This window comes from Euprymna scolopes, chromosome 13, assembly GCF_053919585.1.
Source record: "Euprymna scolopes isolate OS-2025 chromosome 13, ASM5391958v1, whole genome shotgun sequence".
In the NCBI taxonomy this organism is placed as follows: domain Eukaryota; kingdom Metazoa; phylum Mollusca; class Cephalopoda; order Sepiida; family Sepiolidae; genus Euprymna; species Euprymna scolopes.
The window spans coordinates 5,277,531-5,301,576 of NC_136494.1; the positions used below are offsets into that span (position 1 = coordinate 5,277,531).

Here is a 24,046-nt window from a genome sequence, read left to right on the forward strand (position 1 = left end):
TGGGGAGACCTGTTGTCACTCAGCTTCCAGGGAACACCACAGGTTGTTTCAAGGAGAGATGTTTGATGACCTGTGTGAAAACTCCTTGTGAGTCAAGAATAATAATCACTAGCCTCTCCCCCTTCAGTGTGGCCACTAATACACACAATCTACGAGCGCTGGCCAGGCATGCAAAATTTACTACCAAAGTAAAACACAAAGAAGCACCACACAGGATCAAGAAAACTGAAACTGTATAATTGTATACCTGTAAGTGAACCCTCCTGCGACCCCCCTTTTTTTGTCACCATAATCTGGTGCCACACCAAATAAATAAGGAGGGCCAAGGAGGATGGAAAGACCGAGGAGAGAAAGCACTAACCAGACTTCCACTGGATGAGTGCAAGGGGGACTGAGACTTTGGAGAAGCTTATTGCCACCCAAATCCCGGTGAAAACCAATGGTCGCTACCAATGAGAAATTAATGGTAGACAACTATTGTGATAACGCAAATTAATTAGCAACGGTTGTCAAAAGAGGTGGAGAGTACTGGAAATCTGGGAAGACTTGTTGTCACTCAGACTCCAGGGAATACTACAGGCTGTTTTCAAATAGAATTCTTAGGTGATGGCCTGCGTGAAAACTCCTAGTGAGTAGTAGTAATGATAATGAAGAGGAGGAGGAGAGAGAGCGAGAGAGAGAGGGAGAGAGAGCACTAACCAGACCTCCACTGACATAAAATGTCCGACAGGGTTCCTTTCCAAAGTAAACATTTTTCTTGTTAATCTAATTGCCTACTGAAAATAGATAAACTTCTTTTTCTTCCACACTTTAAAATAGCAATAAAGAGGTTAGATGAGTACAAGAAGTGTGTTACCCCAAAGAAAGTCGCAGCATGTAAGGGTTAGGGTTATTGTTCATTATCGTTATTTATGCGAATCTCATGTTGCATTTGTCAAAAACTCCATTAATCATAACAGATGGTTGTACACGAGTTTAGATTAAAAAACAAAACAAAAAAAAAAACTTTCCCTTTCCTGTAACACTCGACTACTGCATCATATGGGCGTTGCATTTTCTGATATCTATTGAGCAACATTCATGACGGTTTTGTCGGCATTGCTCCCCCCCCCTCCGATATCTTTCTAGTAAGAATTATTCTTATTTACCTTGCCTCCCCACGAGGGCAGAGTTAGACACAAGGTCGGTTTTTAATGTTGGTAAAATCCAGCTCCACATAAAGGGGCATTCTGGATAAGAATAAAAATAAAAATTGCTTCAGTCATGAAGGATTTCTCCTCCACTGACCGAGAACAAGAGTACTTGAGAAAATCAATTGTAAAAGTGAAATTCTCCTGGGGGTTAAAAGTTCAATCCTCAGTGTTGGCGTCCATAAAATACAATTATAAATTACTTAGAACCTCTATCCAGTCATGGCTGACGGAACAAGAGCATGCTACCCCCGTGAAGTAAATAAAGGGTTCCTCTCGAAATTCCATTCAAAATTCCTGAGTTCGATAGAAACATTCCTGAGTTCGATAGAAACATTCCTGAGTTTGATAAGATACACTTGAAGAAGGTTGGACGTTATATCGACCGAAACGTTATGAAAATAACACTCAAGATGAGAACAGTAGTCCGAAGAATCTAAATACTCCATATATTAGATATTTGTTTTCTTTTTTTTTTCTTTTGCCTTACTTCCAAACCCTATTAACTAATTAGACCATGGTTAGATCATTCTACCGCTTCAGTAAGTATCTCACTCCCGATACACCCCTCTATCGCTATAGGAGCCAGGTTCGCCCTAAACTTAAATAGCCATTCTCTTTCTTTCTTTGCTTCGTTCGAATACGCTCTCCTCTTCACTTCCAAAATCGAGTGAGTTTTCACATGAACGTGTTAACTCAATATTTTTTCAACAAATGAAAATTGTTTCAAGCCCAAAATAAAACAATCCTATCTCAAATTAGCAAACCTTATAAAAACAATGACCTAATCAAACAACAAATAGCTCCCCAGAGAGCAAACTTGGCATATCTCAAAAAATCCAAAAACGTATCCTACCACCAAGGCGAAACGAAAAAGAGCACTTTAAAACTCACGTGCAGCTGCATCATCTTGTGCATATCTATACACGCACTACCAAAAACAAGGTAAATAAACACAATGCTACACTGCCTATTACCCACACATGCACCTTCACTAATGTTGGGCCGATTAATTGGAATCAGGTATCGGAAAAATCAGAACTTTTTGGGGGGCATCAAAATCGATATCAGAACTGGAAATTTTGTGCCTATTTTCTGATGCCAAAAACGATTCCTTTAATTATCTTTTTTATTTGATTTTCGTTTAAGAAAAATCTTCGTAATAATAAAATAATAAATATTTATTGATTTTTAACTACCAATAAAACTAAAGTTTGTTTTTACGTTTAAGAAAATATCTTCACATTTAACATGTGTTTTAACGGTCATTGGGAAAAATAACAACCCTAAAGTAAAATATTTAGAAATTTATCAGAATCAGTAATTGTATCGGAATTGGAAATTTAGTACAGAATCGGAAATTATATCAGAACCATGAAAAAATATTAGAATTGTTCCATCAGTAATATTCACACTAAGAAATATATAGACATACACATGTAACAGAGCTGCCAACGTTGGTAGCAGCAGCATAATTCATATGCAAATGTACTTGTGACATCACGCGCTTTCAAAATAATGTGTTTTAATTTAACATTGAGATTGTGAGGCGTCAATGACTTTGCAAAAATGTCGACGCAAAAACTGACCTCTCCTTGCAAAAACGGCCCAGTTGACAGTCAAAGAATAAATCTTTTTGGACAATTTTTTGATATTTATCGTCCGAGAGATCAATCTTTCTAACGATACCAATTTTGTCAGTGTTTGTTATGTGTGTCGAAAGTTCTGGCACACACACACACACACACACACACACACACACACACACACACACACACACACATACTAACACACATTTTGCCTTTTATATAATAGACAAGGAAGGATACCAGATATTGCCCGGGAGCATGGCTAACAAAATAGTAGGGTTTTTCTTTTCTTTTTCTTTTTTTTAAAAGTGTGACATCTTTCTTTTTAAATTTTTCTCTTTCTCTCCCACTTCAAGGTTCTCAAAATTCATACTAAAATTGTCTGCAAGGACTTGTAGCATAGTTGATAAAATACATTGTAAGTTACATTTTTCAGGTTAAAAACTAATCGACTATAAATATTAGAGTCCTGTTTGAAATTGTGTGCAGATTCCCGAGTTTGATAGAAAAATTCCGGAGTTGGACGTAATATACTTGAAGAAGATCAGAGGTTACATTGAATAAAATGTTATGAAAATAATATTCAAGATGAGAACAGTAGTTTGAATAATGAAAATAATATGTATTAGATATTTGTTTTCTTTTTTTTTGTGTGCCCGTATGTAACATAGCGCGAACGCGCATATGGATGGCAGCTGTATAGAATGACCGAGCCTGGTGTGAGATGACGTCATGGCAAGAAAGAATGAAACAGATTATAAAAAGAAGAACGTATGCACTGATCGAGAATTATGTCGGAGAAAGGAGCGGTATTTGAAAGCTATTCGAGGATGACGTCAGAGAAGGACAGAGATAGGTGTGTTACACGTGATGGTCGAGGGCAACAGGAAAAGTACCTGTAAATAAATGTCTGTAAATAAATGTCGGTTGTTTCACTAAGAAAAAAAGTGAGTCGAGTTATTCTTCCTTTTTTATGTTCCTTGCGATGGCGTCTACAACGTGTTGGGTCCCTACATATTAAAGACTTAACACGTGTGTAAGCGTGTGTAACGTTACAAGTGGTGGCGAGAGGCTTTTAATTCCATGGATGACGACATAAACTAAGAGATTTTTAAATCAATTTTAGATTTGGAAGAATCATAAATAAATGCATTTTATTTCCATTTTTGTTCCTTTGTGACTGGTCTCTACATACAACAGCGTGTGGGTCTGTGTTAATATCTCAACTCCATACATAGTACCCCTGCAAATTATTTATTATATTTTATTTTTTATTTATTTTGCATACGTCCCAGATAGTAGCCCCCTTGTTTGGGAGGAAAATGCATTATTATTATTATTATTATTATTATTATTATTATTATTATTATTATTATTAATAATAATAATAATAATAATAATATGTTATAATAATAATAATAACATGTTATAATAATAATAATAATAATAATAATAATAATAATAATATAATAATAACATGTTAATAATAATAAACTATCACGTTACACACATTCTTAGCTCTGTTTATTCCATGAACATTTTTCTACAAAAACATGGATCGTCGTAAACTTTCAGAAATGAACATTTTTAAGTAAAATGAGTTTTGTGAAATTACAGTTATATGAATGTTTTGTTATTTGAAAATCTTTTCCTTGATTTTTAATTCATAAAACTCTGTTCGCACTTACTAACTGGTGACCCTTCTATTCCCTCAATATTGCATTCATTTCCATTTTAATATGCATGCACGTCCGTTTAATATGCTTCATTTCCTTCCTCCGCCATATCATAACTTTTATAAACACTTTATATTAATTATCGGCGTTGTTTTTAGCAATACCTAAAACCCAAAGACGTTATCGTCGACGCAAATAACCTTAGCAAAGCCAGGAACAACTCCACAAACACATTGAGAATAATTTTAAAAAATTTGAATAATCTTATATAATTTTTTATCAAATAATTAAAATTATTTTTTTCCCTCATACTTTCGTTATTAAAATATAATCTTATTCATAGAAGACTTAGTGTTGTTTTTTTATTTATTTCTCTTCAATTTATTAGTGGTATTAACCCGAAGGATCAACCCATAATGTCTGAATCAATGTGGGTTGTGTGGTCAGCGTAAATTTTGGATTGAAGAACTTGGTCACATCTTTGAAAACATTATTTCATAGAGTAAATGTGGTATTGTGGCGACTACAATATTTCTAGCTAAGAGTGTAGAATGACTAACAACATGACACTTTTGATGGTCTTGTGCCTAATCTGTTCAAGATTTAAATTGTATTTTATATCTATATCTATCTATATACCTATAAAGTTGATCTGTTTTTCCAGCTCTGACATTAATATTAAAAGCCTACTTTTTCTTAAATTAATAAAACGAACTTCTTAATATACTCAGTCATGGATATGCCAGCGCCTTCATGAAATGTTACCTAATTGGCATGTTCCTTTGAAAAATCAGTGTTCATTAATTAATTATTGATTTTTCATGATTTCTTATTAGATGATCGGTTTCATTCAACTATTACGCTTAATTCTTTTTGTGCATAGTTTCTACATTGGGTATAATTGTGTAGAATTTAGGATGAAAACATTGTAACACACGAACATGCTTGAACATGCTTATATATATATATATATATATATATATATATATATATAATATTAGTACTATAATTATTTTCTTTAATATCTACAGACACTAGTGTTTCATCCTTTCGGGAATCATCAGTGCAGAGTGTCACAATTACCGCCGGTCGGGAGATTAGAACCTGGTGACGATGCCATCTTTGACTCCATTAGCAAGGGACAAAACCCACGTGGCCACCGTGTATGTATATATATATATATATATATATATATATATATATATATATATATATATATATATATATATAATGGTGACCTTGTCCGTGTTTGTGCAAAATGTCTCTACCAATCTCCTTGCTAACTTGAAACTTGGTATATAGAGTATTTAGACACATTTATTAGCAAAGGTTATTGAAATAGGTAAAGAGTACTGGAAATTTGGGGAGATTTTTTGTCACTGAATAATCTCTGATGGTGACGTTTGTAAGAATTTCTAGTAAGTAGCAATAACAACAACAACGATAATAAAAACAACAATAATAATAATAACAACGACAATAATAACAATAACAACAACAATAATAGCAATAATAACAACAATAATAACAACAACAATAATAACAATAACAACCAAAACAATAGTAACAATAATAATAATAATAATAATAATAATAATAATAATAATAATAATAATAATAACAACAACAACAACAACAACAGTGACAGTTGCAACATTGAAATATTCTTTTCATGATTTTTATGTGTGGATATAAAATAACGTATTTATCGTTTTGCTTTCAGATATTTTCAAAATATTTCAAGACGATTTGCAATACTTTATATTATCTGAATATAAATTGGTTAAACAGTTAAATTTGATCTCAACTTTAGGTTTTAAGTCTTCAAGTCCATCTGAAATTCTACTTGTAATTTTCAGTAATGAATCTAATTGAAAAGATCTTCATTTTTCATTTTTTTTCCTTCCCTCCTCCAAGAGTTTTGGTAAAACATTCATCTTTACTTAGTTCACTTCCAAAGTTCTTGTAAGATTTCAGAGAATTTCCATTCCATTAACCTTCCTCTTGTAACTAACAGCATCCTGATAGCCCCCCCCTCTACTTCTCTTAAGATTCAAGGAATCGTCTGTTTTTTTTTGTTTGCTTTTTTAAAATATTTTTAATATTCTTCTTTCTGAACTCGTAGTTTTCTGGTGGTTGATGGTTCAAGTCTCACTACAGACGATAATAACTAAAACTAAAATTAAAATTACTTTACACTTCCACCTGACCATGGCTGACGTAATGAGAACAATCTACCATCGAGGACTAAAATAAACAGTTCAGTTTGAAATTCTATACACGTTCTCAACTCTCTATCTGTTACTACAACTAAACGGAATTCCATGAGCAAAGTTTCTTTCCTAGAACTGTCTGTCTGTGGGACACGATACCATGTATCTGCTTCCCCACTGACTATAACATGGTCATTTTCAAATCTAATTTGAATAAATTCCTATCGAACCTTCTTCTCCAAAATAATCTATTATAACACTTTACCCTTATCCAAGAGTGGTCTCAAGGCTTTGATAAGTGGTGACTCCTAAGTAAAGAAAAAAAAAAAAAACATAAAGATTCATGGGTTTGAAAAGATGCATCTGAAAAAGGTTGGAGGTTACATTGGCTGAAACGTTGTGAAAACAACAACCCAGATATGGGTAGTAGTGTTGAAAAATGTGTGTGTTATCTAAATGTGTATTTAACCGCTTATTAAACGGACTATTGTCCACAGATCCCTTAATGTCTATTTGCTTAACGACCCTTGACTCATCTAGTGTTCGTGGGTGCATGGGTGGATTGCATATAATTCACAGTACATTTATAACGACATACCTGTTGCTGCTTTCTGTCTGGGGGATTTGCCAACGTTTTGGCGAGCTGGGTTCTGCTATAGCAAGACAGACACAAGACGATGTATGTTTTGTTATACATTGGTTTATTTCACTCCCAGGCTTCTCGTCTTTCGCAGCATGGAGGGAAATCGACGGTCTTGAACTTGTGGCGTTTTTCTGCATCCATTTGGAGACCATCGCCCATTTTATGGGGAGACCTGTTTAACCTGTCTTCTTTGTTCAAATTCTTGAATCCAACTAACTAAACTTAACTCAGCTTATTCAAGCCGAAACTCCCGACTCGTCATGTCCGATCCCCATTCGGATACTTCCGGTGCAAACTGATTAGTCAACTAAGTTTGATACATGTAACAACATGATCCTTTGGCCTTTTCTACACCTGCAAGATCGCTCAATTGATTATTTCCCACCATTTAATGATAATTTGTATTATTTGGATTATGAGACTATTGTTCTCATTGTGAATGGAAAAAATACTAGGTAAAATTTAGGTATGTGGCGTAATGGTTAAATACTAGGTAAAATTCAGTTCTAAATGAAAATCTTTTGTAAAATGAATATTAAATGAAATATTATTATTATTATTATTATTATTATTATTATTATTATTATTATTATTATTAAAATGATGATGATCCAGTGTTCAATCATCTCTATAAGAGGCTTTCAATCAGTTTTGAAACTGTATTTTTCTTATTGAAGAGGAATAACTGCAAGTGAATTGGCATTCTTTAAGCACCAGCTGAAGGTCAAGATAGGATGTAATAGAAAAAGGTAATATTCCTTGGTGTTGTAGAAAATTTGAATACAAGTAGCAAGCTTATATGTACGAAAAGGACTCGATCATGATTATGTGTTTCCTGTCTAAGCATGACGCACACAGTTTCTGATCCTATCAGACCATAGCGCTATGAATTAGTTTAGCCTCTTAGCAAGTTATGTAAATGAGTTACCTCCTCCCCAGTCCGGTAATAGAAATCCTTAAGATACCTACTTTCTACTTTCAAATTTTTATCCTTGGCCTCCTTCAAATTATATTAATTTTCGAAAGACACAACCCATGCTCAAACTCCATCTCGTTTTTTTACTCCCACTTAGATCCCACTTCCATTTAGAGAACAATCTGCTTGTTTTCAGTGCTTAACAAACTAGAAAACTGTGAATGGTCTATTATTTAGAAAAGATTGGCAAAGTCTTACTAACCAGTTTTTTTTCTTTCCTCCACTCCCAATTATACTCAAATAAATTTCTGCGCATATAACCATATTTATGAAAAATAAAAATTTCAACCAATTTGGGAATATATTAAGTAGGATGCCCTTTAGAGTAAATGTGGTAATATGGTGATTGAGATGATTCTAGTTAAGAGTAGGCAGACATTTCTTTTTTCATTTTTAACCAATGATGACCAATGACAACCTCTATTTTAATGACCTCATGCCTGACTTGTTCCTAATGCAAATCTTTATATTTTTTCTGCAAATAAATAATTCAAAGCGTAGTATCTGTTTTGTCCTTAGTCAGAGGAATATATATTCTTCCAGACTGAGGCAATTGTTTTGTTTTTTTTTGTCTCATCCAGAATACCTCTTTTTTGAGAGTGTTGGATACCCCCCCCCCTATAAAAAATCAAGTTTGTTTCTAATCTTGCCCTCGTGGGGAAGCAGGAATAACAAACAGATAAGTGTTTAAATACAGTATTTATCTGATAGCTAAATGTTTTGGTTTCGATTCTAGTTAATGGCACCCAAGTCATCTTTCTTTTTAAAACTTTTGAAATCACTGTTATATATTATATTCTTCTATGATAAACTTTATTTCCTATTTTGGTTGTATTGAGCTTTTTTATTTGGTTGAGATTACTATATTAATATTTATACTTATATTCGCTTTAAGTTTACAAAAGTCTTTGGCTTGTAAACTTAATTTTTACTGCTTGATTTTATATATATATATATATATATATATATATATATATATATATATATATATATATATATATATAGTGTTATAATGGAAAAATTGGTATGAGAGCTCAATGTGGTAAACAGAGCAATAAGATAAAAAATATAACACGGAAATTACATAATTGTCGATGCAATAATTTATTTCAACCTTATGGTATTTTCAAGCATCTAACCCAGACAATATTACATTTTCGAGTATCGAAAATGTAATTGTCTGGGTTAGATGCTTGAAAATACCATAAGGTTGAAATAAATTATTGCATCGACAATTATGTAATTTCCGTGTTATATTTTTTATATTATATATATATATATATATATATATATATATATATATATATATATATATATATATATATATATATATATATAAGACGTCTGCGCGATTTTAGCGTAAAGAATCGTCGGAATCAATGTCATAACTAATAAATATCTAAATGTTTTGGTTTCGATTCTAGCGGATGAAGTTATATTTCTTTTTAGAACTTTTAAAATCACTATTATATATTGGGTACAATATAATGATCAATAGAGTATTGACTCTATAATAATAAATATGAAATATGCATGAATTTAAATATGATATTTAAGTGTATTTTACGACCGGACAATGGCGTGTTAGCATTTACATAAAATCATGGAATTACGTTAGTAATTTTTAATCTATGAATTATTATTATTATTATCCTTTCTGATGACCTAAAGAATCAGGTTTCCTGACGAAACGACACAAATAAGCTTCTTTTTTTTTTTTTTTTTTTTTTTTTTTTGCGGGCCAGGGTGCACTTCTCCTAAGGCGCTGGCTCTTCACATCCCACTTTCCGACACTTGTGTCAAATCATCCCGTCGTGGGAGGGAGACAAACAGAATCTATCTGTCTCCACTTGACAATTTATACATGAAAGAGTCGTTTTCTATCAAAATAACCTGTTATCTCAAAAAAAAAAAAAAAAAAAAAAATAGAAGAAAAGAAAGAAGTCCCTCCCGCCTCCCCCCAAATTCCAGAATGTTGATGAAAAAACCTTAACAAGACACTATAGCTTCATCATGTCTTGGGAATGTAGCATCCAACTCGTGCGTTGCTTGATTAGACATATGACTGGACATTAAATGGATTTTCCTGCACGTTTAGACCCAAATAGACATCGGCATGCTCACGTTACCTGCATGCAAATAATCGGCGAAGCCTAAAATACTTGATAAACTGAAACCTCTTTTCGTTTTATGCAAGGGTGACTCTTTAGTCGCGCTCTGCCGGTTGGCACCAGGGGAAAACGCATTCAGCCAAGTTTCAAATGAAGCGACTTATTGAGCGAATTGTGTTTTCCACTTCAATGCTCAGTCTTATTTTAATCCGAAATTTTATCTTGTCTACATTTTTAGATCCTCAAGAGATGCATCTATCTACTTCAATTATATTAATACCAACAGGGAGACCCGGCGTTATCCGGGATTGAATGAGGATCAACAAATGTTCACATACTTTTATTGTCATCGAAATCGGTGAACTCGCCCATTTCTTTTTTCTTTTTAAACAAAATTGATGATTGTCTGCTCTAGTTAGGAACACCCCGTGCAGTGAAACGAGAGGAAGATTCACATGTCTCCCCGGCAGTGATTTAGTTCACAATACATTGTAATCTACATTTCACTGCAGATAATCTGCTTTATATTTTATAAAATTATCTGTAAATAATGGCTTCATTTAAAGTTTAAATTGCAAAAGTCAAGTATCATGCTTCGACTGTGCTCTAAACAGAAACATTCATTTCGAACGCGCCCATGTCATATCAAAGAGCCAACTATTGATTTTATGAAATTTTGTTTACATATTCACTTGATTCCATTGTGCTTTAAAAAGAAACATTAATTTCGAACGCGTGCCTGTCTTATAAAAGAATCTACAGTTGATTTTATAGGCTAGCTCTTTCTGCTTGTGCGGTAATAACACTTTTCACATGCATGTGTGCTGTTGTATTAACAATATGAACTTTTGTCAAAATCGGATTTCCTTCATTAATCGGACTTTTTCGATTATCAATTTTTTATAGTTATTGGAAGAATATCAGTACAAAACCTACGTAAGAACACTCCCAAATACACTAAGTACTTTTTGTGTGAAATTTAAAAAAATTGGCACAACCTTTTCCGAATTCATAAGGAACGAACCGAACTGGGACACACATACAAACAGTTCCTTTTCTATAACAGTATATATATATATATATATATATATATATATATATATATATATATATATATATATATGTGTGTGTGTGTGTGTGTGTGTGTGTGTGTGTGCGTGTGTGTATAGCTCATCATATAATGGTTAGACGTTATTTTACGTGGTTAACGGTAGACGAATGGATATGGTCCTTGCTAATCAAATCAGAGATGGCTTGTGTTGCCGGGTTCGAATCTATCGACTGGTGTTAATCGTGACACCCTGCACTGAAAATTCCCGAAAGGATGAAACACTAGTGTCTGTAGGTATTTAACTATTATAGTAAATTACACTTCGTTCTTATATACAAATTATTACATTAATTCCAAATAAGCTGCTTCTCTCAAATACGTGTTCCTACAAAGAAAGTAGCAAAGAGTTTCACTCTCTATCCATTTACTACTCAGATGCAATCCATGGACACCGGGTTCATTTCTTATCAGGTACAATTGTAACGTTGTGTATAGAAATTTTGTAAAGGCACAAAGGAAACGAAAAGAATTTTTCTCAGTTTTAACAAAAGATATTTATCACTGGTGCTTTCCAGCAACGCATTGTATATTGTTTTTTTTTGTTTTTTTTTTTGTTGTTTTTTTTTTTACAGTTCCTCTCGTACCGACATGTGCTTACCAAAAACTCTGCAATGTCAAACACACTGCTTTAAAAGCCTCTCATGCCGCCACATGGCCATTCATCTATCATGCTGGCATGCCTCGCCGGACCCCTGCATTCATGTGTTCGTCCTCACTTACTGTCCACGTGTGTCCTTTTTTCTCTGCTTTTCTTTCCCTCCTCTTCCTCTGCTGTGGTGTCACTTCACGCACTGGCTCAGTTATTTGCATATGTGTCATGCGGCTGCTGCTGCTACAAACACTAACGTTTATAAGTCACCGTTAATTACTTTCTTATTTTATACAATTCATTACATAATACATTAACTTTTTTTACACGCTAACATCTGCGTGACTATATATATATATAGTAAGTTATAAAATATATATGGCGATTAAGCTACACGTTTCATCCATAAGCCTGAAGAATTCTAGAGTGGATGAAACGCGGAATATTCAGTGTAGCTTGATCGCCATATATATTTCATAAATTACTAACTAGCTCTACCTACGTATTGAGCATTTTTGAAGTAAATACTTAAAGTTTATGCATAAATTTATACTTTCGTATATTAATTTTATGTGAGTAAATGAAGTAGTTATATATATATATATATATATATATATATATATATATATATATATATATGGTCACGTAGCCCTGACCACAGAACTGGGCACTCCTCTCTCTCACACTGGGCATTCACAGCTCGAATGCATTCACCACTACCACTGTATACAAAAACCCCTCCCAACCCTCTTTGCACTAATACTCACACAGCCACCCTGAAGATGTCTTCTTTGAAAGACGAAAAACTATACATGGAACTTATATTAACTCTTTTGATCCACACATTAAAATGATTATAAGAAAAAATTGCAATTTTTAGCGAGAGAATTATTTGAAGTATTCTATTTAAAATTGTTATTTAATAAATTTCAAACAACAATTATATTGATAATATATTTAATTTAATTTATTTTGGAATTAATATTTCCAACAGCGACCTTTTTCTAAAACTTTTTTTAGAGTTATTTACCCCTAGATGTACATGTCTGCATAACAAAACGGTCGGGTGTATATAACGTCTCGTTTGTGTCCTTTTCTGTGTGAGGGGTGTATATATGAACAGCATGCGTTTTCTCATCGTGTCATCTATTCTTTTTTTAACAACGCCGGACAAAGTCGGTGATTTCATCATCTTTATTCTTCAATTATTCTATTTATTCCCCCCCCCAACTCGCATCGAATGGATTACCTCATCCCATGTCCGGCCCGGCCAAAGGCTGATACTCGACAGTTCTCCCTACTATCTAAACTCCACGTCTATATCTAAAAACTAATTTTGTAATTTATTACGTCATCACCTGATGCTTTTTACGTAATCCATTTATTATTATTCCCACATTCCAAACTGATGTTACATGATAAGGGTTGTCCCCTTTTCATGTAAGTATAAAAATAGAGAGATTTAGTTAAAATGAAAATGAAATAGAATAGACGAAATTCGAACCTCGTAATTTAGGTTTTGAAATAGATTACGAGAGAGAATTAGCGAATGGAATGTGAAAACAAACCATTGTTTAGCTTAGAGATAAAATAGTTTCAAGAAAAGAATGTGCATTGTCAATTCTGTTATGAAAATTCAATTGAAGAATGCAACTATAAGATAATTTAATAAACATGTTTCTAACATATTGGAAAAATAGGTTACTGGGAATATAGGTTAAAATTCCTTTTGTAAACAAAGGAAAAAGTTTTGGACACGCATTTCCAGAACACGTGAAAGAAGACACATGTTTTAACATGTGTATGACGTCATGGGAAATGGGAAGTTCTCGATATAGTTAGAAACTTGAGAGTTAAGTGAAGAGAGTCTGGGAGACTAAGAGAGAGTCTGGGGACGATAGACGACAGTCCAGACATGGATATTCGAACGTCTAGAAGCGAGACGGTCACATTTTAAACTTAGAATGTGAAGCTTTGAATTCTTGACTCAGAAAACCACGACCGGTCGTAGAGGAAATAAACCCATCATGTGTTTTTATAAACGTCGTCTTTGTGTTGTAATTCTACCAAAAGTTAAAGTGAAAATAGTCATTATATGTCTTGCATATCATGTGTTTTAAAATGTCTTTACGTACACAATGTGAACACACAGACTATCTGAACTCTACATCTCATATCTACACTTCTAAGTACGAACATTTTATATATATGAATCTCGTCATAACACGAACATCTCTCTTACAACAACATCTCTCTTTAAGACTCTAAGACTCACTCTAATAAGACTCTAAGACTCTCACTATTAAAAAGTCCTAACAACAAACAATAACAATAACAATAACAACAACAAGAACAATAATAACAATAAATATATAACACTGACCTCTTGATTCCAAATTCCTCTTCCAAGTGAAAACATAGTTGTCAGAATACAATTCCATTTTATCAAGTTAACATTCCTTGCTAATATTCCCAATACATATTTTCTAAACAGATTATTTTCCAAACATCAACAACGACCGTAATAATAATCCTTTAGGTTATTGGCACACCCCGGTAGTCCTCTATATAACAAATAAATTAGAGACTATAATGATGTTTTTTAAAAGAAATTGTTCTGTATACAAAATATAAAAAATTAAAGATGTATAAACCTGATTAAGCATTAAATGACCTGAAAAATATTGATATGTCGTAAAACCAACCAAACAAATATAAGTCAGAGATAAGCATAATAAATAAAGACCAGTATAATAAATAAACAAATGCATAATACAAAAAAAAATCATAATAAATAAACAAAATCATAATAAATAAACAAAATCATAATAAATAAACAAAATCATAATGAATAAACACAAGCATAATAAATAAACAAAATCATAATGAATAAACACAAGCATAATAAATAAACAAAATCATAATAAATAAACAAAATCATAATAATAAACAAAATCATAATAAATAAACAAAATCATAATAAATAAACAAAATCATAATAAATAAACAAAATCATAATAAATAAACACAAGCATAATAAATACACAAAATCATAATAAATAAACAAAATCATAATAAATAAACACAATCATAATAAATAAACAAAAGCATAATAAATAAACAAAATCATAATGAATAAACACAAGCATAATACATAAACATAATCATGATAAAATAACAATCATAATAAATAAACAAAATCATAATAAATAAACACAAGTATAATAAATAAACAACAGCTTAATAAATAAACAAAAGCATAATAAATAAAAAAATCATAATAAATAAACACAAGCATAATAAATAAACAAAATCATAATAAATAAACAAAATCATAATGAATAAATAAAATCATAATAAATAAAAAAAAGCATAATAAATAAACAAAATCATAATAAATAAACAAAATCATAATGAATAAACACAAGCATAATAAATAAACAAAATCATAATAAATAAACAAAATAATAATAAATAAACACAAGCATAATAAATAAACAAAATCATAATAAATAAACAAAATCATAATAAATAAACAAAATCATAATAAATAAACACGATCATAATAAATAAACACAATCATAATAAATAAACAAAATCATAATAAATAAACACAAGCATAATAGATAAACAAAATCATAATAAATAAACAAAATCATAATAAATAAACAAAATCATAATAAATAAACAAAATCATAATAAATAAACACAAGCATAATAAATAAACAAAATCATAATAAATAAACAAAATCATAATAAATAAACAAAATCATAATAAATAAACACAAGCATAATAAATAAACAAAATCATAATAAATAAACAAAATTCTAATAAATAAACACAAGCATAATAAATAAACAAAATCATAATAAATAAACAAAATCATAATGAATAAACAAAATCATAATGAATAAACAGAAGCATAATAAATTAACAAAATTATAATAAATAAACAAAATCATAATAAATAAACAAAATCATAATGAATAAACACAAGCATAATAAATAAACAAAATCATAATAAATAAACAAAATCATAATAAATAAACACAATCATAATAAATAAACAAAATCATAATAAATAAACACAATCATAATGAATAAACAGAAGCATAATAAATTAACAAAATTATAATAAATAAACAAAATCATAATAAATAAACAAAATCATAATGAATAAAGACAAGCATAATAAATAAACAAAATCATAATAAATAAACAAAATCATAATGAATAAACAGAAGCATAATAAATAAACAAAACTATAATAAATAAACAAAATCATAATAAATAAACAAAATCATAATGAATAAACACAAGCATAATAAATAAAAAAAATCATAATGAATAAACAAAATCATAATAAATAAACAAAATCGTAATAAATAAACAACAGCATAATAAATAAACAAAAGCATAATAAATAAACAAAATCATAATAAATAATCACAAGCATAATAAATAAACAAAATCATAATAAATAAACAAAATCATAATGAATAAACAAAATCATAATAAATAAACAAAATCATAATAAATAAACAAAATCATAATAAATAAACACAAGCATAATAAATAAACAAAATCATAATAAATAAACAAAATCATAATAAATAAACAAAATCATTATAAGTAAACACGATCATAATAAATAAACACAATCATAATAAATAAACAAAATTCTAATAAACACAATCATAATAAATAAACAAAACAATAAATAAACACAAGCATAATAAATAAACAAAATCATAATAAATAAACAAAATCATAATAAATAAACAAAAGACTAATAAATAAACACAAGCATAATAAATAAATAAAATCATAATAAATAAACACAATAATAATAAATAAACAAAAGCATAATGAATAAACACAATCATAATAAATAAACACAAGCATAATGAATAAACAAAATCATAATAAATAAACAAAATCATAATAAATAAACAAAATCATAATAAATAAACAAAATTATAATAAATAAACAAAATCATAATAAATAAACAAAATCATAATAAATAAACAAAATCAAAACAAATAAACAAAATCATAATGAATAAACACAATCATAATGAATAAACACAATCATAATAAATAAACACAAGCATAATGAATAAACAAAATCATAATAAATAAACAAAATCATAATAAATAAACAAAATCATAATAAATAAACAAAATCATAATAAATAAACAAAAGCATAATGAATAAACAAAATTATAATAAATAAACAAAATCATATTAAATAAATACAATCATAATAAATAAAAAAATCATAATAAATAAACAAAATCATAATAAATAAACACAATCATAATAAATAAACAAAAGCATAATAAATAAACAAAATCATAATAAATAAACACAAGCATAATAAATAAACATAATCATGATAAAATAACAATATCATAATAAATAAACAAAATCATAATAAATAAAAACAAGCATAATAAATAAACAAAAGCATAATAAATAAACAAAATCATAATGAATAAACAAAATCATAATGAATAAACAGAAGCATAATAAATTAACAAAATTATAATAAATAAACAAAATCATAATAAATAAACAAAATCATAATGAATAAACACAAGCATAATAAATAAACAAAATCATAATAAATAAACAAAATCATAATAAATAAACACAAGCATAATAAATAAACAAAATCATAATAAATAAACAAAATCATAATGAATAAACAAAATCATAATAAATAAACACAAGCATAATAAATAAACAAAATCATAATAAATAAACAAAATCATAATAAATAAACAAAATCATAATAAATAAACAAAATAATAATGAATAAACAAAATTATAATAAATAAACAAAATTATAATAAATAAACAAAATTATAATAAATAAACAAAATCATAATAAATAAACACAAGCATAATAAATAAACAAAATTATAATAAATAAACAAAATCATAATAAATAAACAAAATCATAATAAATAAACAAAATCATAATAAATAAACAAAATTATAATAAATAAACACAAGCATAATAAATAAACAAAATTATAATAAATAAACAAAATCATAATAAATAAACAAAATCATAATAAATAAACAAAATTATAATAAATAAACAAAATCATAATAAATAAACAAAATTATAATAAATAAACAAAATCATAATAAATAAACACAAGCATAATAAATAAACAAAATTATAATAAATAAACAAAATCATAATAAATAAACACAATCATAATAAATAAACAAAATCATAATAAATAAACAAAATCATAATAAATAAACAAAATTATAATAAATAAACAAAATCATAATAAATAAACAAAATAATAATGAATAAACAAAATCATAATAAATAAACAAAATCATAATAAATAAACAAAATCATAATAAATAAACAAAATCATAATAAATAAACAAAATTATAATAAATAAACAAAATTATAATAAATAAACAAAATCATAATAAATAAACAAAATCATAATAAATAAACAAAATCATAATAAATAAACAAAATCATAATAAATAAACAAAATTGTAATAAATAAACAAAATTATAATAAATAAACAAAATCATAATAAATAAACAAAATCATAATAAATAAACAAAATCATAATAAATAAACAAAATCATAATAAATAAACACAATCATAATAAATAAACACAAGCATAATAAGTAAACAAAATTCTAATAAATAAACAAAATCATAATAAATAAACACACGCATAATAAATAAACAAAATCATAATAAGCAAACAAAATCATAATAAATAAACAAAATTATATTAAATAAACACAATCATAATAAATAAACACAATCATTATAAATAAACAATATCATAATAAATAAACACAAGCATAATAAATAAACACAAGCATAATAAATAAAAAAATTCTAATAAATAAACACAATCATAATAAATAAACACACTCATAATAAATAAACACAAGCATAATAAATAAACAGAAGCATAATAAATAAATAAGATCATAGTAAATAGACACACTCATAATAAATAAACATTAGCATAATAAATAAACAGAAGCATAATAAATAAAGAAAAGCATAATAAATAAACACAAGCATAATAAATAAATAAAATCATAATAAGTAAACACAATCATAATAAATAAACAAAAGCATAATAAATAAACACAATCATAATAAATAAACACAAGCATAATAAATAAAAAAAAATATAATAAATAAACACAATCATAATAAACACAAGCATAATAAATAAAAAAATTTTAATAAATAAACACAATCCTAATAAACAGAAGCATAATAAATAAACACAAGCATGATAAATAAACACAATCATGATAAATAAAAACAAAACAGTAATAAATAAACACAAAGATTAATGTAAAAAATCTGGCAATAAGGTTTTAATTTTTTTACTTTTTATATTGTATTTTTCTTAGTCCGTTTCTTGGTCCATTCCAGTTTGTTTTTTCAATCACTTACCCTGACATTACTTCAATTTTCATTATCTACTTGTGTCATTTTTTATATTATCAACTTGTACCATTTTTTATATTATCAACCTGTGCCAGTTTTTAATGTTATCCGCTTTGCCATTGTTTTTATATTATCCACTTGTGCCATTTTTTACCTGCGTCATTATTACGTAAATTCGTTTCTAATCGTTTCGTAAATGGCGATGTCTTGCCAAAGACTGATAACACAGCTTCTACTGCTACTTTTAATTTCTTTTCTTTGTCATCTTTAAAAAGTTGATTCGTTTATTTGTCTTCAGAAAGATGAGAAATTTTCCTTATTTTCTTTTTCTTTTGGAGAAATCAACATCTGTTGAAAAAAAAATTGTAAATTCTTATTAAAATAATTTTTCATGTTTTCGTTTTTTTTATTAAATAAAAATAAATTTGAGTGAAGGGAAATTTCATGGCTGCTATATTCACCTTTTAGTTGCTATTTATATTAAGTTAAATATGTATGCATGTTTATATGTATAGGGTTCATTCCTAGACTAATTAACCGATCATTATGTATTTTTTGGACATAACTACTAGATGTAAAGATGGATAATGTAGACTATATTTATTTATATATTATTTTAATTGGAATTCATTATTGAGATGAGCATCACTCACATTAATTTTTCTTTATTGCAGACTATTATTCTCATCTTTATTAGTTGTTGTTTCACGACATTTCGGCCAACTATTCCTCTGACCTTCGTCAGGTGGTAACCGTGACGGGATAGGGACTTTGAATCTTTTAACTGCATTCTCAGCAATCACTGCCATCCATAGTTGTCGTCTCACCACGTTTTTGGTCAAGTAAGCCTCTGGCGGGCTTTGAGTATGATCGCCAGAGGAATAGTTGGCCGAAACGTCATGAAACAACAACTAATAAAAGATGAGAATAATAGTCCGCAATAAATGAATTAATAGGCTATATTTATTTTTAATTTTATGCAAAGAAGCAAAGAGGGGGTAGAAGCATCAATTAAAAAACGTTCTCTAGATTTCAGTTTCTTTGAAGTATTTCAAAGTATTTAGGCGTCATTATCTACTATTATATAAACGGAATTTTAAAATTTTAGTGTACATGCAATTAATGCTACGTATAAAAAAGTCCCTTTACAAATCCAAGTTTTTTATTTTTTGTTCTTTCCCCGATCCCCACACCTGATTGGCCAGATGTACTGCTGTTTGTGTGAATAGTTTCTTCTACTACAATGAAAAAAACAAAAACTAAATATAATGTGAACAAACATCTTGCTACGCAACTCCCCACCCAGTTTTATCACCTATAAATCTGGCATCTCTCAATGTAAACCCTTATGCTTCAATAGCTATATATATGTTTCCTGGTTTGGACAAAGGAGGGATTGGGCCTAATAATTCACTCTCGTTCATCTGTTCACCCGTTCGTTAGTTCACACTTTTCTCAAAAGTCATTCCTTGAATTTTTTTGGAAATTTTGCACAAACATTAGTCATGGTGAAAGTTAACTTTTACCAGAACGAATTTTCCGGGATAACTTTGGTTGCCCCCGCCTCCCTGTAGGGGGCCTTATAGTGGTAGAATTGCCTCTAAATCATCCATCCGTTCGTTTGTTCACACTTTCCTCAATAATCATTCTTTGAATTTTTTTTTTTAATTTTGCACACGCATTATAGAGATAAAATTGCCCTCAAAGCCTTCATCCGTTCATTTGTTCGCACTTTTCTAAATAATCACTCCTTGGATTTTAAAAAAAATTGCACAAACATTAGTCATGGTGACAGTAAAATTTTCACTCGTTTCTTTTTAAGATAGCATTTATTTAGGGAATATCCTTAAAGTGTAAAAATAATTTGTGACATGCCAGTGAAAACATCCGATGTACATTTTCGTGAAAGACCGAAGCAATAAATGTTCACTCGTAAAACGCGACTCAAAAAGTAATGAGGACCTTCGCCAACAGAGTTGGACCAAAATTAGTTAAATTAAAACTATTTCTTTGTATAGGACATGATTCGTTGATATGGGAAACGTGTTTCTCTGTCGGCTAACTATTCTTAGACTAGCAGACCTACAATCTCATTCTCTACATTTGCAGATTATTGTAAATGAGTCATATTGCTTTCCTGAATTGTTTGGATTCTTTTAATATGGCATAGTAATGATGGGAGGAGGCGAATGATGTAAATAATTAAGAGAGGGGAGTAAAAGAAAGAGAGGGCGGAGGAGAGAGAGAGGGCGAAGGAGAGGATCTAATATGACATTTTTTGAATTATTGTTCTCATGATGTTTCAGTCGATGTAACCTTCGACCTTCTTCAGGTGTATCTTAATGAATTTGGGGAAGTGGATCTGAAAGTTGAAGGTTCAATTCTCAGTGCAGACAGTATTCAAAATACTATTTCGAATTACTTAAGACTTCTGCCCAGTGATTGGTTGATATGAAAAACGTGTCTTTCTGTCTGTTAACTATTCTTAGACGAGCAAACCTACACTCTCTTTCTCTACATTTGCCAGTTATTGCTTTTCTGAATTTTTGAGATAAGGATTGATTATACGTATTATTTGGATTCTTCAGACTACTATTCTCATTTTGAGTGTTAATTTCACAATGTTTCGGTCGATGTAACCCCCGAACTTCTTTAGGTGCACCTTGCTGAACCAGATAATATATCTGTCGAACTCAGGTGCAGACCCATGGCATGTTAAAGTACTTGGTAAAATTCAGTTGTAAAAGTTACACACGTCTACAGATAGAAGGTTCAATCTTCAATGTAGGCGACATTCAAAAATACAATATGGAATTACTTAAGACTTCTACCCAGTCATGGCTGATGGAACGAGAGCATGCTACCCTTATGGATTAAATAAAGAGTTCCATTCGAAATTCCGTATAGGTTCCTGAGTTCGACAGAAAGGTTTCTGACTTCAATCATCAAGATATACCTGAAGAAGGTCGGAGGTTACATCGACTGAAACGTTGTGGAAATAACACTCAAGATGAAAACAGAAGTCTGAAGAATCCAAATAATACAGGGCTTTATTAGTTTTGCTATATCTTTGGAGGAGCTGCTGAGAGCACCCCTTCCTGCCTTGATAAGATATCAAACCAGCATCAAAATGTTTGTTTTTCTTCTTGCAGTATTATATTATTGTGCATTTTTCTTTCTAAGTAAAGAATTTATAATTTTTCTAAAGAGTGTATGCATGAAAAGGGCTGGTATTGATATAATAACAACCGTTTTTTGTACATAATGAAACGGATCTGTAAAAAATGTACTGAAATATTGATATGACGGAGGAACTGTTTTGCCCAAAAAATAAATATTTGGAATGTAACTATTCAGTTATTCTTTTATATACATATATATATATATATATATATATATATATATATTTAGTAATGTGATTTTCTTTCCTGTATTTTAATTAAACTAGTAATTTCACTATTACATTAAAATACACTCAGCTCTTTAGACTATTGTTCTAATCTCCTTTAAATTATATATATATATATATATATATATATATATATATATATATGTGTGTGTGTGTGTATATATATGTGTGTATATATATATATATATATATATATATATATATATATATATATATATATATATATATATATGTAGATGTGTTTTTTATTTGTTTTTGTTAGCGATACTTTCTTGAATGAATTCAAGTATTTATACGAAAGTGCATTTTTACCTAAATGCTTGTTGGGAATAATTTTCCCATTGACCAATCTGGTACCCCCTTTTAATGGGGAGCGACATATATATTATTTTTAAAATATAATTATCCACTGACACGTGTTTCGTCGTCCACGACTCATCAGAGTGGCTGAATCTAGCGAGATTCGAAAGCGGCACCTCGTGATAAGAAGCCTAAACCTCTACCACGGTGCTAACCTCGCCGGACTACTAAATGTATCACTTTTACGTAGATGTTTTTTTTATTTGTTTTTGTTAGCGATACTTTCTTGAATGAATTCAAGTATATATATGTATATATATATATGTGTATATATGCATATATATATATATCTATGTATATATATGTATATATATATATGTATATATATGTACATATATATGTATATACATATGTATATACATATATATGTACATATATATGTATATACATATGTATATATATGTATGTATATATATGTATATATATGTATGTATATATATATATACATATGTATATATATATGTATGCATATATATATACATATGTATATATATATATACATATGTATATATATGTATATATGACCATCCCTCTTGAAGAAGCCCGCATAGATCGGGCGAAACGTTGAGTATCCAGGTCCTTCCACCTCCATTTTATTTCATATATATATATATATATATATATATATATATATATATATATATATACACAAGTAGTAAAAAACAAAAAATAGGTTTAAGGTTCCAAAATTTACACTAGAATTGCCAGCAAG

The 24,046-nt window shown here is 29.0% G+C and overlaps 2 protein-coding genes across 23 annotated transcripts in view; both read left to right on the forward strand.

The window, feature by feature from the left end:
- LOC145291925 (tensin-3-like) overlaps positions 1-24,046 on the forward strand; it is a 1,436,242-nt gene that overhangs the window by 55,382 nt on the left and 1,356,814 nt on the right. The window lies entirely within an intron of this gene.
- LOC145292344 (uncharacterized) overlaps positions 1-24,046 on the forward strand; it is a 69,722-nt gene that overhangs the window by 16,036 nt on the left and 29,640 nt on the right. Inside the window, exon 3 of the mRNA XM_080138675.1 lies at positions 12,082-12,213. Coding sequence (XP_079994801.1) covers positions 12,082-12,213 — 132 coding nt within the window. The remainder of the gene's footprint in view (positions 1-12,081; positions 12,214-24,046) is intronic.